Source organism: Equus quagga, chromosome 2 (assembly GCF_021613505.1).
Source record: "Equus quagga isolate Etosha38 chromosome 2, UCLA_HA_Equagga_1.0, whole genome shotgun sequence".
NCBI lineage: Eukaryota > Metazoa > Chordata > Mammalia > Perissodactyla > Equidae > Equus > Equus quagga.
This window is the reverse complement of record NC_060268.1, coordinates 44,422,931-44,442,512: the sequence shown is the minus strand read 5'-3', so window position 1 is coordinate 44,442,512 and position 19,582 is coordinate 44,422,931. Positions and strand designations below refer to the sequence as shown.

At 38.9% G+C, this 19,582-nt stretch overlaps 1 protein-coding gene across 3 annotated transcripts in view; it reads right to left on the bottom strand.

Annotated features, from left to right (window-relative positions):
* Positions 1-19,582, bottom strand: part of SLC12A1 (solute carrier family 12 member 1) — an 84,533-nt gene that overhangs the window by 27,666 nt on the left and 37,285 nt on the right. For all 3 annotated transcript variants that reach the window (XM_046654228.1, XM_046654229.1, XM_046654231.1), the window contains 5 exons: positions 18,828-18,983; positions 14,883-14,982; positions 13,794-13,905; positions 5,725-5,865; positions 3,055-3,161 (listed from right to left, as the gene is read on the bottom strand). In XM_046654228.1, coding sequence (XP_046510184.1) covers positions 3,055-3,161; positions 5,725-5,865; positions 13,794-13,905; positions 14,883-14,982; positions 18,828-18,983 — 616 coding nt within the window. The remainder of the gene's footprint in view (positions 1-3,054; positions 3,162-5,724; positions 5,866-13,793; positions 13,906-14,882; positions 14,983-18,827; positions 18,984-19,582) is intronic.

Sequence of the window (19,582 nt, the reverse complement as noted above, 5' to 3'; positions counted from 1 at the left end):
TCATTTAAAATTTTCTTCTTGGGAGTTCCTCTGTTTAATCTTCCATGGACCTAAAGCCCGGACCCCTTTCCGTTGGGTGGTGACCTTCCCCCAGAAACAATGCAGTTTGTGGTTGTCTCATCATATATCCTCAACAGACACATTTCCAGTAGCCAAAGTAAACCTGGATTTTCAAATAACGATTTAAATAAGTTCAATGTTATATGAATATCTATTCAAAATTCAAACCATAGTGATCTTCATTTAACAAAATAGATGCATTGTCGTAAAAGTTACCACCAAGTAAATTCCTGATAAATCTTGTTTCTAATTGTCCTTGAATATAAAATGTAGACAATGTGTTCCACAAAAAAAATATTTGGATTCTGTATCGGGCAGAATAATGGACCTCCAAAGATATCCACGTTCTATTCCATGCAACATGTGAATATGCTACTTTATATGACAAAGGGGACTCTGTGCATATGATTAGGTAGGACCTTGGGATTATGGAGATTATCCTGGATTATCCCCCTGGGCCTAGTGTAATTACCAGGGTCCTTAAGAGTGAAATTGGGAGGAAGGAGAGGAGATCAGAGTAAGGTGATGTGAGAAGAGCTTGATCAATCAGGGGCTTTGAGATGGAGGAAGGGGTCCATGAGCAGTGGACAGCCTCTGCAACCTAGCAAAAGTGAGGCCAGAATTCTCTCCCCAAGCCTCCAGAAGGAAATACAGCCAAACCCACACCTTGATTTTAGCCCAGTGAGTTGGTGTCAGACTTTTAACCCACATAACTGCAAGCTAATAAATTTGTGTTGTTTTAAGCCACTAACTTGGAGGTAATTTGCTATGGCAGCCAGCAAAACTAATACAGATTCTAATTAAAATTAAACCATACTCAAGAATATTACAGATATGTAAAATTTTTTTTTTTTTTTGAGGAAGATTAGCCCTGAGCTAACTACTGCCAGTCCTCCTCTTTTTTGTTGAGGAAGACTGGCCCTGAGCTAACATCCATGCTCATCTTCCTCTACTTTGTATGTGGGATGCCTACCACAGCATGGCATGCCAAGCAGTACCATGTCCGCACCTGGGATCCAAACCAGCGAACCCCGGGCCGCCGAAGCAGAACGTGCGAACTTAACTGCTGCGCCACCGGGCCAACCCCTAAAATATTTTATTCAAAGGAAAATGGTAAATACTATACCATTGTAATAACACCCCTACATTAACAATAATACTGTGCTTTGCTTTAAGTCATAAAACAAAACAAAACAAAAAATTCAGAAAGAGAAATACAGTACAGTTGTTATGACTGTCTTCCTTCTGTATTGACCCCATCGTTATGGCAGTAAAGTCATTTAACTTTACCAAGCCAGCTAAGTTTTATACTAGTACAAATTTGAGCCACCTTAACATTGAAATTTATTACCAAGAAGACCAATTATCAATTTGGTATAAAAGCCAGAAGTCTCCTCAAATCCATGTTACTGAGTTTGATTATCTTGGTCTCTTTGGATTTCTAGAATGTTTGGGATGGTGGGGAGGTTGGGAGACGATCCTAGGTAATTTTGTGCCAAATAACGGACTCTCTGAAGAGTTACATATTTCTTTCTATTTGCACCACCCCTATTTTTTCCCAAAGGTGAAGGTGAATTTTTTCCCCCTCCACCTCTTTTTTCCCCAAAGGTAAAGATGAAATTTTACTGAAGAATCTGAATAAGAGACAGCAAATCTAATCCATTTCCAAGAAGGTCTGGTCAGCAGCTGACTGTGATTCTAAATATATTAAAACGCTGTCTGCTGAGCTTGGCAAAATTCTGACCCAGATCACCTGGTTTAGCCTTCACCTCCTGAACTGAAAGCACAGCAGGAGCCAGATGGCAGCATGTGGCATCCAGGCTCTGGATGCTTGGGGAGCACAATTCAGGAGAATGCACTTAACATATAGGTTTCCTACGCTGGGAAGACTGTTAAGTGAATTTCTGTTTGTTCAGTAATGTATACAATTTCAGAAGATGAAAAGATTATTTTCTTATGCTTCTTTTCAATCAATAGAAGTAATATTAGAATGCTTTCGTTATGTTCCCTAAATCTCCCCCAAATGGACTTAGCTAACATTGCTCCCCTTGAGACAATTCTGGTTAAGTATTTTCAAGCCTGGAAGAAATGCTCCATTTTCTAAAATGATCACTGAGGATACTCTGTGCCTCTCCGAGAGCGTAGAATTTATTTCCTCTTATTCAGAAGGACTCAAGGCAGGTAATACTTTGGGTATGTATGTGCTTTTGGAGGCAGCATAGCATTGTGGTCAGAAGTTCAAACTTTGAATTTGGATGGTCCTGGGAATTCCAGCTCCGTCACTTACAAAACTCTGTCGTTTTCTGCATGTTACTTAGTTTTTAATATCTGTGTCTTGTAAATTGGGAACAGCAATAGCACTCACTCCAAAGCCTTCTTTAAATGGGAGAATTAAATGGGATAATTCACCTTAAGGATGTTAGCCTGGTGCCTACGAGTCCTTTAAAGACTACCATTATTATCCCATCCCAAGACTTTTCCAATATTTAGCTATTAGATGTCATGTACCACTTAAAACTCACTTTCTGTGCATAAATCAACACTGCTACATGTCAGAGGCACCTGGAATATGGGATCCTCATACCAGCAAAGGGAGATTCGAGGCTCTGGGCTAGCGACCACGTTAGCCAAGGCTCAGGAGATGACAATGACTGAATTGGGCATACCAGCCAACCCAAGATTCCACATGTTTTGAAAGAACAATTCCTTCCTTACCCAGCTGTCATCTGCTTTTAATCTTATAGATAGGTTTTAAGGTTGAACTCTTAATATTTACCCCTCTTTCTTTGACACCAAGTTGTCCGCCTCCCCAACCCCCGACACTCTGATTCCCTCAAGTTCTATTACTGGCAGTGTTTTTTCACTTTGTTAGAATTCAGAGTACAGGGGAATATCCTCTATCCAGGCAATTTAATCTGGTACAGCAGTGTCAGTTATGTACTGCCCTGGTTAATGCTTTATAAACACAAACACGTCTTGAAAGCCGTCACTTACTGTATGATTCCCACGTAGTTTTCAATCTCTGTCAAGGGAGCTTTCCTCCAGTTTTTTTTATATCCAATCACCAGAGTGTTTGGTTTCATTCGTCCTAAGCCCGAGGCCTAAACAGAGGAGAGAAACACACAGGCAATCCTTACCATACTGGGAAACCACCACTGCAAATGAGAAATAATGTCCAGAAGAGCACTGAAGTAATGTTCTGAAGCTCCTGAAGATTAGATTACATTTTCGTGCATGTCCTTCATGCCCGTACCCAAGCATAAAATAGAAAGATTAGTTCTAAATCATCTCAGCCATAAATGGATTTTAGATGACAGAAATGTAGCTTTTCTAAATTAGCAGTCATTTGCATTTCTTCTGACATACTCATTAAAATGGTTCAATAATTTAAAATCAAGTGAGGGTTGGTTTAACTGTTGGCATACGTGTTGTAACTTAGCGGTTCAGAGCTCATTTCCAACTGTTATATCCATAATGTCATTAGCAATAAAATCCATGTTTGGAAAATTCTTATATACAAGGATCACTGGAACTTCTCCTTATATTATTTATTGAAGAGTAACTGAGCTATGTTTCCAGAACCTAATCCTACATGACAGTATCATTAATAGCCATCTTCCATGTCAGAAGTTTCATGCCCCCATCCCCATTAGATGACAGGATATGGCTTCCAGTTAATTAAATTTAATTCGGCAATATTATCGAGCACCTATTGATTGCAAGGTGCTATGTTAGGTGCTGTGGGAGAGTAGTGAGGCATATTCTCTGGCCTTAGGGAGCTTAGAATAAGGCAAAGGAGACAAAATATACACAAATAATTTTAATTAAAGTACAAATGCAGTACTCATAGGAGCTCATATGAAAGCATAAAGGAAGAAAACTTGAATTTCAGATGAGGATTCATGGACAGCTTCATGGGAGAAGTGGCATTTGTTCTGGATCTTTCAGGTTGGTTAGATATTGACAAGTAAAGATAAGGAGAGCAGTGGGAGTGAAGGAAAGATATCCTGGGTCATAGGAATAGTGAAACAAATGACCAGAGTCAGACATTTTAGAGGGGACAGTAGCAAGTAGGAGACAGGTATTGATGGAGGGTTCCTGAAATAAACTTTGCCTCCACTACATTTGGTGTATTGCTCTTAGAAGTGCACAGATAGCAGAAAACAGCTCTTTAGAGCTGTCATTTTGCTGTCGGCAGATACACGGCAGTGTGGATGCAGTCTTTCCTATGACTACGGTTTGAGGATGTGGTCATTCATACCATAACTTCTTAGATGCAAAGAAGCCTTTATCCAAAATGGTGCAACTGTCAATGCTCCCCTTTAAGACCACTCTGTCCTGCCCTTTTGTCATGACACTCCTGTCCTCCACTTTTCTTTGGAGAAATTCAAGCTTCATGCGTTGTCAAATTTTTTTTACAATTTCTTTTGGATTAATATAAGAATTGTTTTCTATACCTATGTTTTTTCTCTCCCTGCTCTTATTCTATATCTGTCCTCCCATTCCTAGTTGAAAATTTTATTATTTTACCAATGTCCCATGATAATTTTACATTAAACTTGTAATCTTCCCAACGTATTTAACCAAAGAGCTACTGAAAAGTAACTGACTACTGAAAGAAAAATCAGCATCTTGCAATGACACGCATTTCCATGGTTTAGAAAATTAATGACAGATGAAAAGAGGCTCATTGGAGGTAATAGGTCTTTCAGAAATGATTTCTCTGCGTGTGCAGCTACTTTGATAGTGTTCTTTGGGGATATTAGAGACAGTAATGAATCAAATACTCTTAATCTCCAAAATATTACAGCTTAATCAATATTTTTCCTTTCCCACCTACATAAACATCAGAGTTACTTGGATGCAGTCCTGAATTTTTACATAACCTGTATATAGCAACTGTGAAAGCTAAATGCATCATCCGGTGTAGTACATAGAATCAGGACTTCTCAACCATATTAAAGCCAAATGATTACAAAGCCAAGCCCTACCATTTCTGAGGGTCTCCTGGATTGTTTTAAGAATTCTCGGGCACTCTAAATTACGAAGATCAGAACTAGGGAAGGATTCTGTGTGCTTACTATAGAAGGGGAGGAAGAAGGAAAGAAGAAGGGAGAAAAGATGGGAGAACTGTGGGCTTTCATGTTGAACCACAGAGATTATTACATTATATTTAACATTCTGGAAGTAATTTAGGAGGATGGGCATTTGTCGCCCAGATAATCACAGGTTTATTGAGTCGAGTCTTGCAGCCGCCCTCACACCATTTGCAAAAGAAAAAAGGAAAAGAATGCCTGACTTGAGCATTGCCATGTGCAATATGAGATGCAAAAATAGTTTGAGGTTTTAATAGGATCCTGAATGTCGCCAACCATCAGAACAAATTTGCATTTCAATAAGTACGGGGACAGAATGTATGCTGGTGGCCAAAGGCAACTTTATTTTCCATTTTCAGTGTATCACTCACAGTTCATTGTAATAGAACCTTTCCGCTCTTGTTTTAGCTTTGCCTGATTCCTAGGAATTCAAAATGAATCCCTTAATCATCTGCATTGATCTCTGACGCTGGACTGCCTAACTAGAGCCGTTCACTTCAGGAGCTTTATTAACATGGAGTGCTAATTGCCTTTGCCTCCGTACTCATTCCCTCAATGCCAGCCTTACCTGAAGGAGACTTCGGACACCATCTCGGAAACAATCTGCTGCCACTGCAGCATAAAAAGCCTTAATTTTGTTCTTTATAAGCCAGGCCTGCTTTTTTGCCATGCCACTGTTCATCTCTTTAACACACAGCTTGCGTGGTCCCTGTACAGCACAATGAAATATTGGTTAGATGCCCTGCTATTACACATCACACTGCTGTTGTTTTCTAAAGGACACAAATAGCCAGCAATGCCCCACTGGGTTAAGAACTGGGAAAGAGGGAAACACACCTCACTAAACAGGGTTCATGCAGATTCAACCCTTTGGAGGGGACCTGTGCTGCTCACATTATTCACTTTCCACACAGAATGGCTAGGCGTGTTAACACCTGCTTAATGAACTGCCTCATGCTGAATGAAAGAAAGAGCTGAGGGCATCATGGCACATGAGGAAAATACTGAAAATGTGATTGAAAAAGTTCAGGATAAATACACAATCAACCTTTCACTCAAAGGCGAGAGTTACCTTTAGGATGACCAAGGAACTCTAATCTAGAGCCCAATTTCAAGAAATGGACAGCACTCTTGGGAACCACATCCTGGAGAGCTGCAAATCGTGCCATGAACTACCACATCTTGATAATTCTATTAGGCCCATTCCTTGCTTTTTGTGTGTGGTCAAAATACCCTTGCACCACTTTTTGTTGTATAAGGTTGACATATTCCCATTCAAATAAATTAACATTTCCCTTTCACTCATTTGGTGGGAACAAAGGTTCATATACCTATGGCGCAGGAAGAACAGAAGAGGTTGAGAGAGAAGGAGGCAGGTGTTGTGGTGTTAGATGACACGTTATATAATTTCAAGATTTGAGTTCCGGAAACTCAATTTTAACTAAAAATTCCGTTCGTTTCTCTCTTTCTTTAAAGGTCCAATCTAGCTCTTTTCTTTGTTTATTTCAAATCAATCCAAGAGGTATTTCTGATTATCTACCATGTACCTGTCAGGCACAAATCTACTATTTTCCTAGGAAATTCTTTCAATTCATGGAAGATTTGGTATTTTGTTGCATTGTCTTAGATTTCTTACAAACTGCTTGGGATCTTGATAAAATGCAGTGTGTAGGTCTGGAATAAGGCTCAAGATTTTGCATTTCTAACAAACTCCCAGGTGACATGGATGCTGCTGGTTGCCAACCAAGCTTGGAGTTGCAGTCTTAGAGGATGTTGGACTGAAGAGAAAAGATGTCAAACTGGTTTCAAATCTAAGCTTGGCCACTTTGGAGGTAATTGATTATCTCTGAGGTTTGATATGTTATTCTGAAAACAGGATAAAAATCTCTCTCCTGGAAGGCTGTTTTAAGTAGTCATAAGAAAGTGCTGAATTCGGTATCTGGAATACAGTAGGTAGTGATCCAAAGTTGATTTTTATTATTGTTTTGGTGAGGAACATTGTCCCTGAGCTAACATCTGTGCCAATCTTCTTCCGTTTTGTATGCGGGACGCTGCCACAGCGTGTCTTGTTGAGTGGTGTGTAGGTCCACACCCAGGATCCAAACCAGCAAACCCCGGGCCGCTGAAGCAGAGTGCACAAACTTAACCACTATATAACCAGGTCAGCCCCAATTTTTGTCATCTTAAATGAATGCTCACAATCTCAGTGAAGCCCCTGACCTAATTCTCCCACTGTGTTTGTTCTACAACAGAGCTAAAAGAACGCTGACTGGAGCCAGAGTATTGAGTTTAGATCCAGCTCTGGCATTGATCAGCTAATACCCTGGGTCATTTGTCCTCTCTTGATGTAGGTTCTACATTTATAAGAATAAGGAAATTGTCTAGGTCATCACTGCCCACTATGACAGCCCTTACCCACATATTGCTATTGAGCATTTGAAAGGTGGCTGATCCACATCGAGATATGCTGGAAAAGCAAAATTCACACTGGATTTCAAAGCCTTAGTATGGAAAAAATAATGTAAAATATCTCATTAATACTTTTATATTGATTGCATATTGAAATAATATTTTGGATTCACTGCATTAAATAAAATATATTATTAAAATTAACTTTACCTATTTCTTTTTTAAATTGGCTACTATAAAATTTTAAATTACATATGTGGCACATATTATATTTCTATTACACAATACTAGATGCTGTATGAGATCTTTTTATTTTAATGTTATATTTAAATTGGATCATATTCTTTATGCACTTATTTTTACCAGTATATTTTCTAGAGCCTGCAGGTTTTTCAAAACAGTCTGGATGACTTACATTAAAGTTAAAAAACAAGAACCTTCAATGAAGATGGAGAAGGTAAAGTTACAGAGACAGTAGTTATTAAACCAGCAGATCTAGCCTGAAGAAAGATACGTCACTATGGATCAAATTTTGCTCAGGGTTCTAGACCGTCAATGCCTTTTGAACCATTAGTTGTTGTTGAGCATTCTAGACTTCATCAACTGCAACAGAAAGATGGAGTATTTTGTTCAAGGAAGCTCAATGGGAACAACAGCCAGGAGACAGAAGAATAACCAACAGTTAGGAAAGGTATAGGACTGTCAGTACATTGAGTTGTACCACACTGACTGTAAACCCTAGGAAAAGTGGCATTTATATAAATAAATACAGTCTAATGTATGTTTATTAGTATTACAAAAATCCAGATTAAACATTAATTGTGACAGAGATTTACTTTAATGCCTAAATTTGCCATATTGAGAAGTCATAAAAATATTTCATGCAGAATCTCTCTTTGCTAAAAGCCATTATAATATCCTTATAGCACATTTATTAATGTGAGCAAGGCTGCAATACAAATGTGGTAAGAAAAAAGTAAACTAACAAAGAAGGGATGCATACTGGAAAATAATTATTCAACACTCAAGTAGCCATAGTCACAACACTGGACTTTACCACTCAATTAAAATATTGTAGAGATTAGCTCAGTTAAGATTCAAAATATGAGTACATAAATTAATTCAGGATTTGAACAAAGAAGCTCTAAAATCTTGTATATATTATAACTTTGACATTGATTGAGAGTGGGGTAAAGAAATTCTAATTATTTAGTCTGGGGAAGAAGTTGATATGATGCTACTTCAAATAAATGAATCTTATGAAAAAGAATTTGCAAAGGACTTCCAATAATCATTAGGATCAAATACAGGAACTTGGGCCAAGGACAGTGTTCTTTCCAACTTTTATTCTTCAAAACATTGAGTCTTACTGCTCTGTCTTTGCTTGCATTGCCGTTCTGGTTGGAACTGTGGGAAAGAGAATTTTTGCCTTTCTGAGTTGGTCTCACTAGGCATCCTAGTGCCCATTTCATTTCATTCTTCCTGTATTTGGTCATGTCACTATTTTATTAACATCATGACAGAGACTCACTGACTAAAGAAGAAGAGATGTATCTAAAAGAAAATGCATTTTCCTTTTGGTAGACACAAAAGTCGAGATTAAGAGGAGGTTGGGGGCCCGTCCAGTGGCGCAGCGGTTAAGTTTGCAGTTCTGCTTCCCAGAGGCCTGGGTTTTCTCGGTTCACATCCCGGGTGCGGACATGGCACCGCTTGGCAAGCCATGCTGTGGTAGGCGTCCCACATATAAACTGGAGGAAGATGGGGTACGGATGTTAGCTCAGGGCCAGTCTTCCTTAGCAAAAAGAGGAGGATTGGCAGTAGTTAGCTCAGGGCTAATCTTCCTCGAAACAAACAAACAAAAGAAAAGAGGAGGTTGAAGATAAAAGAAAAAAATGAGAATTTTCATTTTCTCTGGGTTGTTTCTGCTTGAACTGCCCTCCATTGCGCCATAGAGTTAGGAGTTAGAGCTTCTTTGTATTCAAAGAAGGTTTAGGTTTTATAAGATACTTTATAAATTTTCAGGAAAAGAGAGAGGAAAACAGTAAGGGTGAAATTTTGTTAAAAGGAGGAAGATGATCAAAAGCTATCCCCTTTCCTCCTTTACAACAAGAGGAGAGGACAGGACAATCAAGATTTAAAGAACAAAAGAGCAGGAAAACATTAATCAGGACAGATCTACATCTTGGTACATGTATGTGAAATGACTGTACTCCCAATAAAACTCAGATAACACTGCTTTTGGAGAGAGAGTGCCATGGAGCTGGGTGGTTATAAAGGAGACGTTAGCTTGATCTGTAATGGTTTATTTCATTTAAAAAGTGAGTGGAAGCCACTATGACAAAAATATTAACAGTTATTATTTAGGAGAAGTAGAATATGGGTGTCATTTTATTTGATTTAATTTGCTCACATGAAATTGCCAGTGTTCAATAGTTTTTGACGTACAAAAGTATAAATTTCAGCCTCATGTTCTTCTTAATGTTTCAAAATAAAAAAGAGAAGCAATCTAAAAAAAACCTTTCTTTTTTAGCCACCAGCACAACACAATGTACTTAATAAAAGATGACGCTATAAACTTGAAAGCCTTTTGCAATTTTAGGACAAACCAAATTTAGAAAAGAGGTATGTGTTGCATTTCTGTCAATGATGGCTTTATCTAATTTGCATTCTAAATCCCAGATCAACTGGACCAACTTTCCATCTTTAAAGCACACTTGTTTTTGATTTGTTTTAAATAAAAAATACCCTGCCTTCAAACAAAAAGTTGAGAAGTATATGAGAGAGTGACTATTGAGAAAGATAAGTATGAACTGGCCCCATGAGATTTTAGAACAGAACCCAGTGTACTCAGAGAATTAAGAGGACATAAATCCAAACTAAGTTATCTGCAATGATTGGTTTTACTATCTTTCCAACTGCTATGAATAAATTTGGAAACTGATTGACAAAGAAAGGCAGTGTTTTTTTATGCCATGGTACACAGGATAAGAATTGGTGGAGACTGCAACCCTTAATACATGCCTTTTGCTGAACACACTGAATTTGGCTGTGCTTGGAAATATGAGAGGGTACCAGAAGGTAGAGTCCTCCTCCCTCTAGTCTTCCTACGATGGTGGGAACGAGGCACAAAAGAAGAAGAAAATTACTTACGTGGTGAACGTACAGCCTCTTGGGATATGAGTATGTGTCATTGACTTATTATAGGGTAATTCAAAGGAGAAGAATAGACATTATTTTAAGTTACCACACTGGATTCCTTAAAAAGCATTCCCAAATTTGTCTTGATAAAGGGTTCCTCATTTGAAATCTTTAGGCTGAGTAGGAAAAAGGCAAGAGGGAGGAAGAGGCTCTGATGGGTGAGGGTAAGAGTTCGTTGGATAGCCGGCAGGCTGCAGTGTGGGCTGGAGGCCAAGCAGAAAGAATAACTCAGTTTCAATTTCAACAACTTTGAGGGCCATGATATCTAGTCCTTTAGACCTCTGTTGCAGGAGGTGGCAGCTGTAGCCCCATGTTTTTCATCTACCCACTAGCATTGAAATGCCAGTGAGCTCTGAGTTTTGCTCGTTCCTTCTAAGTGTAACAGCACTTCAAGCTCACACTTCAGATAACTAAAGGCCAGCGGAGGGCCAGAGCACAGAGCCTGCTGCCCTGTGATTACTCGCACAGGAGTGCCTATCTCACTGCTCCATCATGATCAAGCTGTTGGATACCTAAAAAGTCCAAGATCCACTGTCTGGACCTGGTTTCTCTAAGAGAGGGTGCTTTAGGGTTCTGTTGAAGGGGATATATTTTTGGAATGAAAATGGCAACTAGGGAATACCAAAAATAATGATAATGATAATAGCAATATCAAAAATAACAACTAAAATTAGTTGAGCGTTTACTATTTGACAGACACTGAGCTGAGCACTAGCAAGCTTACCTTAAGGAATTCTCACAACAACTCTGTAACATAGGTGCTATTATTATAATTATTATTCCCATTTTATAACTGAGAAAAGTGAGGCATAGGGAAACTAAATTATGTGCCTAAGGGACTCATAGCCGATAGGTGGCAAAACTGATTCAGAACTTGACTGTGTGTCTTGAAAGCCCATGAGCACCAGCTCCCTAGAGTTGAAAATTAAATTGCCGTCTCTTAACACCATCGTTACTATTTAACCTTTTCCACCAGGTTGGCCTAACCACCAACTACTGTGCTTTTGGAAAACATTTTCTAATGGGATGTCAACTTTCCCCACATCCCCTTCCATCTGTTTCTTTGCAAAGATGATTGACGACTGAGCATGGAGGTGAAAAATGCTGACAGCATCTGCAGCCCTGGGAGCTCACGGAAAGGAACTAACTGGAAAGTCGTTAACTGATGCAGTAACTATTCTCTGCCCCCAAGAGAACCTCGGCGCCCGGGAGCAAGACTCTTGGGCCTTATTTGGGGAGACCAGCACAGTGCTATATAACAGGTCAATATACATGTCAAATAACCAGGCCATTGGAGGCACAGATTTAAGTACCTACTTCACACGAAATGATATTCCAGAATCATACTCTTTTATTATAGTTAAAGCAGCCAAGGGTTAATTAAAAGCAATATCTCCTGTCTCTATAAAAAGACCTTTTCTCCTTTGCCAGTATATGACTGTTTATACTCCTGACTCATTTCTCCTGTCCTAAAGATATTTTATTGCCTGCTAAACTAAGTTTTCTCTAAATTGCTAGAGAAGAAAAACACCCCAAACTGCTTATTCCATCAAAACTCGCTCCTGTATTATATTGGCCAAAATGAAATCCACTAATCCAGGGCACCAAAGTTGATAATACGAAGGAAGGGTGCTTGATAAGATTTTAAAAAATTCTCTGGAGTCATAGTTGGTTATTACTTAACCTGTCAATCTTATGTAGTCAGTAGGATTCCCGCCACCTCCTATCAGATAATTGCATTGAGTTATGTTGTCTGCGTAACTATCATATAAGCACTGAGAGGAAAGAGAATATGACCAACTTGCCTCATATAGCATTTAGAGTGTTGCCAAGTGTAAAAGATGCTTAAGCGCTGGTCATGATGACATGTGGTAAATTAGTCCTTTCATCATGGCACAGTTGCCTGGCCCCACGGTTACACAGCTCCCTCACAGCCCTATTCCCTGGTGTGTATTAGAAGTTTAGGTAGTGGCACCCCATTCTAACAGCGCTTCCAGGGCTATGAGTCTGCTAAGGGTTTCTCCTTATGATTTAACACAGCACAATTGGGTGACCTGGACCGACATCCTGGTTCTGGCACCTTCTTGTCATGTGACCCTTTGCAATAATTTAATTTTCCTGAATCTCACGTTTCCAATCAGTAAATTGAGAACAGGATTTCTTTTTCCCTTCTGCCTCACTAGGCTGTTTACATAGATCAACTAAGACAAACTGTAAGAAAATGCTTTGAAGAATAGCTAAGTACTCTAAAAAGACATCTAAGTAGCTGAGGATTTTGAGTGGGGTGTGTGTGCATGAGAGAGACAGATGGAAAGTTATGGGAACATAAGTAGAGGCAGGCTGGTGTAGAGGACTCAGACTTATTGTTTTGTTATAATTTTAATACTTTCTCCTGACTTTAGAGATTGGTCAACTAAATTATGGTTAAATTTTTAGCATCTATTTTGAATACCTCCTGGGAAAACCACCAATAAGTTATTAAAAGTCTACCACATATTTCCTGAACAAAAAGGAACTCATTCAGCTCTGGATGTTTATCTAAGGCAAGGAAAACTTGGTTGAATTACCTAGATATCTGTAGTGTCATCAAGGTTATCCAAATATTTAATCTAAATTTTACGTGCTGTCATTTAAGGCCATTATGTCTAGTTCTCTCCTCATCAGTTAATCCATATAATAGTGCTTTCTGATTCAGCCCATCCTTTTATCTTTCTGTAGACGGTTATCACCCCAAATGCCTTCATTTTATTTCTGAGCCAGTTCTCTTTTTCTTGACTCAAAGACCATCATTTGGAAATATTTATCACTTTTAGTTGGTCTCCCGTGAAATCTGAAACACATTTTATCCACTCGTTTAAATTCAGGATCACGGGCTCTTGCTAGTCTTTGCTGTATGAATCAAGGAAAAGCGCTCTTGTCCACACTCCCTTGCCGGTCTCCTATCACTACATGCAGCTGCTTGGCTCACGTAAAACAACACAAGGTGAGCAGGGAGGAAAAAGCACCTTTCTGGGAGGAAGAGGCTCTTACCACGAAGACTTCACAGCAGATGCAAAGGCCACTGTTTTTGGTAAAGGCATGAGTTATGTCCAAGAGAGCAGGTCTTGTCATGGGACCCCCTGTTAAGACAATGCACTGGGGCCTGGAAGTGGAGAAAAGATGTGAGAACTGGCTATCGCAAGAAGCCTATGAGCCTAAAACCACCCCATGTGGCACAGAAAGTTGTGCAAAATGAGACAAATTCTCCCCTAAATATTTCTTGGGTTTCTCACCAGAAGTCTTGAATCATCTTGCCTGTCCATCTTTGTATTCTTAGTTTAGTTGGTGATGACAAAAATGTGAAGGAAAAGGTAGTTCCCTGTCTTTTGTTCTCTGGACACTACCCTATCCCAAATCCCCAACACAACCTGTCCTTCTCCAACCAGTATTTTTATGCTATTTTCCTTTATCCTTCTTGAAAATCTTGTGTTTTGAGCTTCCATTAAAAAATGAGATAGGGGCTGGCCCCGTGGCCGAGTGGTTAAGTTCGCGCGCTCCGCTGCAGGCGGCCCAGTGTTTCGTCGGTCCGAATCCTGGGCGCGGACATGGCACTGCTCGTCAGACCACGCTGAGGCAGCGTCCCACATGCCACAACTAGAGGAACCCACAACGAAGAATACACAACTATGTACCGGGGGGGCTTTGGGGAGAAAAAGGAAAAAATAAAAATCTTTAAAAAAAAAAAAAAAAAATGAGATATAACTAATGAAGAGCTTAAAGCGTAACTTCTCCCGAGAGAATTCAATAAACCACCAAGCTAAAGCCGAATGGAGACAGCAACGATGATTAAGGTGTGTGGGGATTTGGGGACATCACCCTGACATCATGTCACTTAGATCACCTCTCTATCTCTGTGCATGGAACGTGACTGCCAGCACTATGAGGGTTTGTAGTTGGGGTGGGCATAGCTCAGAGTGGAAGCAAGGAAGTACTCATCATGAAAATGTGGCAGTTTTGTATGACTGCTTATTCTTAGAAGATACTCATAAAGCATATAACTACTCTAATGCATTTGTGTCCCATAAAGGAAAGCCACTGCTAATGTGGAACACCACAGGATGCTTGAGAAGCCAATTTTACCTGAAATTTTTCACATGGTCTTCCACTGTAGTTAATTCCAGAGCGTTGTCTAAAGCGCTCACGTAGGAAAGAGCCTGTGTGGAGGAGCCCCAGTTCACATCTGTGGATGAAGGAGGAATTTGGCATAAAAAGCATTGACCTTCCTTCTGTATACTGTGAATAATTTTTATAAGCCATTCCCTTCCACGATTTTTCTTGGCTATGTCAGCAGTGACAAGTGCCCGAATTAGAGAAAACATAATGTAGTATTTCCTGGAAAGAGCATTGTGTGTGTCCTTCTACGGACACTTCGTGAATTCTTGGAAGTGAGACCTCTCCTTCCAGCTAAGGATTATAAAGCTGCAGCTCTAGAAATCTAGCCTGTGGCGAGAGGCTGTGTGATAACGACATCGCAGGCAGACAGACTTGGGGAAAATGGTCAGCCCCTGAATAAATTCAAGGGGTCTTCACAAATACCTAATCTGAAAAGAAAAGACGCATTTCTGCATACACAGATAGTGTGCAGTAATCTTTGTATTTTCAATAGTAAAACTGAATAGCTCAGGAATTCTTATTTCTGGATGTCCATGAAGAGGGTCAATCTTTAGCAAGCATTTTAGTCCATCTTTTAGAACTTAATCTTCATAATAAGGAAGGGAAGCACTATCATTCTCTGCCATTTTTTAAAACAAATTAAATATTAGATAGATCCTCTAAATCTTCTAAGAGAAAGTCCCCAGTGGGAATGTGCAGATTCATCCCAGATGGCAGCCAGAGCCATCTCCCCAATCTTGCTTAGAAGAGTCAGGGAAATGATGTGGGATAATGATCTGGAGATAAAGAAGATTAATATTGATTAAGTGCTGACTATGTAGGAGGCATTTAGCATACTTTAAGTTGTTTTATTCTTAAAAAAATCCTACCAGTCAATTGGATATTTACGTGTCAAACATAAATTTTGAACCACTCCTCATAGCATACACAAAAATTAACTCAGAATGGGGGATAATAGACATCAATTTAAAATCTAAAGCATTGAAACTTCTACAAGAAGTTTGTGACCTTGGATTAAAGAAAGACAAAAAATGATAAATTAGACTTTATGGAAATTAAGGATGTCTGCTCTTCAAAAAAACTGTAAGGAAAATGAAAGGACAAGTCATAGAGCTGCAGAAAATATTTGCAAAAGATGTACTGCTAAAGGATTTGCAACCAGAATGTATAAGGAACTTTCACAGCCGAATAATAAGAAAACAGACAACTCAAAAAATAGGCAAAACATTTAAACAGATACTTGACTAAAGAAGCTATATGGATGGCAAATAAGATGTTCAACATCATTAGTTATTGGGAGAATGTAAACCAAACCACAGTAAGATAGTACTCTACATCTATTACAATGTTTTTAAAAAAATCAACTGACAATACTAAGTGCTGACAAGGAAGTGAAGCAACTAGGACTTTCATTCATTGCTGGTAGGAATGGAAAACAATACTGCTACTGTGCAAAACAGTTTGGCAGTTTCTTATAAGGTTTTATATATATATATATATACTTATATAATCAGAAATCCCACTTCTAGAGAAATGAAAACACAGGTCCACATAAAGTCCTGTGTGTCAATGTTTACAGCAGCTTTATATGTAATCACCCCAAGCTGGAAACAACCCAAATGTCAATCAACTGGTGAAGATATTTTTAAGAAATTTGAGATATATTCATACAATGGAATACTACTCCACTACAATACAGAACAAACGACTTATACATGCAACAACACGGATGAATCTAAAAGCATCATGCTAAGTGAAAGGAAGCACACACAAAGGCTACATACTATATGATTCTATATAAAATTCTGGAAAAGGCAAAGCTATAGGGACAGAAATCAGAAAAGTGGTTGCTGGGGGCTAAGTTGGGGAAAGAGGTTGACTACATAGGAACTTTTAGCGATGATGGAAATGTCCTCTATCTTGATTACAAGTGGTTACAAGACTGCGTAAGTTTGTCAAAACTTAGAGATAGTACACATAAAGGGAGTGAATTTTACCATACGCAAATTGTGCCTGATGTTAAAAATGCATAAAGTGATAAAGAAAAACAACAATGAAGCCACTTTGAGGTACTTAGTGCCTTCTCTACTTTACTTGCAGACTACACGCAAGAGGAGAGGGAGGGTGGCTCGGCACCTGTCTGGCTCCTGAGACTGGACCTCTCTGTGCTACACTCTGTGGTCTCTAGCCCCTCCCAGCTTCCATGCATCCTTATCACTGATTCTAAAGCTAACATTCAAAGTTCAGATCCAGTTGAATAATTTATGGCAGCTTTCTGTTGCTCACAATATCCAGAATCTTTTTTTGTTATTACCATCACCAATATATATATATATTTTATACTACCATTTTTTTATTGAGGTATAATTGACATACAACATTATATTAGTTTCAGGTGTAGAACATAATGATTTGATATTTGTATATATTGCAAAATGATTACCACGGTAAGTCTAGTTAACGTCTGTCACTATACACAGTTACAAATTTTTTTTCTTATGATGAGCATTTTCTTTTGCTATTATAAATGCTATTTTTTTAGATTTTAATTTTCAATTATTCACTGCTCATATATGGAAATACAATTGATTTTTATATATTGACATTGTATGCTTTGACTATGCTAAATTAACTTACTAGTTCTAGCAGATTTGATTTTTTTTCAATTATTTTATTGAGGTCATAATGGTTTATAATATTGTGTAATTTCATGTGTGTACATTATTATTTATCGGTTTCTGTATAAACTGCATTGTGCTCACCACTAATAGTCTAATTTTTATCCGACACCATGTATATGGATCCCTTTACCCCTTTTGCCCACCCCAACCCCTTTCCCCTATGGTAACTGCTAATCTATTCTCTTTATCTGTGTTTGTTTATCTTCCACATATGAGTGAGATCATACATGTTTGTCTTTCTCTGTCTGGCTCATTTCGCTTAACGTAATACCCTCAAGATCCATCCATGTTGTTGAAAATGGGACAATTTTGTGTCTTTCATGGCTGACTACTATTCCATTGTGTATATATATATACACCAACTCTTCCTTCTTTAGCATGTCATTTAAATTTCTTATTTGTCTGGCCCCAACCTACCCTTCCAGGCTCACCTCCTGCCCATTGTCCTTAGCACTCAAGAACTCTTTCCATGCTAAAGGCCTTGAAGCTTCCTAAATATGTCATGCACTTGCATGCTTCCTAATTTCACTCATGCTTTTCCTTTTGCCTAGAATAACCTTCCCTGCTCTATCCAATTAACCAACCCTAGCCTCTTGCCTTATTTTTTTTTAAAATAGCTTATTTGTTTGTTCAAAACATATTTATTAAGTTCTGACTGAGTGTGTGGCCCAGGAACAAGCCATGAGCCAGGAAAGTTTTCTCGGACAACTCTAATCAGAGTTAATCACGCCCTCTCCTTTTTTCAGTAATTCATTCACGTCACTCTCGTGGTGCTTACCATATTGTATTATAGTTAGCTGCTTCTGCGTGGGTCTGGGAACTCCTTGAGGACAGGGATGATATCTCATTTATAAGACTTTAGAAGGTGATATATTGGAAAGCTTGTGGGGTTTGGTATCATACACACTCTAACTAAAATGTTGACTCAGTCACATCCTGACTGTTACCTCAGCAAGTGGTCAACTCTTTGAACTCCAGTTTCTTCATCTGTAAAATGGGACTAATAGCACTTAATATACAGCATTAATGTGAGGATTAAATGAGTGCATGCTATATAATAGGTGCTCAACAAGGTTAACTATTGTTATTGTTATATGACATTATATTATTACTATCCTCCATCCACATGTCATACATAAGCACACAGAAGCTGCTCAATAAATGTTTGTTGAATGAACAGGTGGCTGGAGTGCTTTGGAAGCCCCTTCCTATACAGTCCTTCTTATCTTACCTGGCTTCTTATAAGTCACATAGACATAGAGGAAGAACTCAATGACATAGGTGATGACAGCTGCCCACCAGTTGATGACAAACATGACCGCACAGCACAAAACAGCTCCAAAGAGAGACACCCACATATTGTAAACTCCATACGCAGGTCTCCATCCTGAAGGTAAAAAAACCCAAAAAAACAAAAAAATACTGTGTGCACAGGAAAACTTCCACACTACCACTATCATATCATTGCATATTATTAGAATGCAGGCAGTATGTTTTTTTCTAGCATAAAAATCATAACTTTTAGGTCAAGTTTCTAACTCTGTTATTAGTTTTCTGTGATCTTGGGCCCCTGGCCTATGAAGGTGTAATTATACCAAATAATTATGCTGAGAAATATAGAAAATGTGTCACTCGTGGCCCCTCCACACTTCCTGCCTGCCCCTGGTGGTCTTCTCAAACTACGAAAACTTAAGCATCTGATACCTATGCCATCAGGAGTTGAAAGGAGGCAGGAGGGATGGAAAGAGTGGGGTCTAGCAGGGAGGGGTGGAAAGAACTCCTTGGTGTCCCAAGAAAGAGAAGGTTAAGACGATGGGCTTATGTTCCCATGGAGGAGGCAGAGTGGTCATCACAGTCATCAAAAGTCAATCCACTGACCTCCTGCTGGCTCTTCCTTTACCCTTAGAGCACAGGGCCTGCCCTTTCAGAAATAATAATTTATGTGAAAAGAGGGAGACAATTTTCAGCAATGGCTTCTTAAATCCG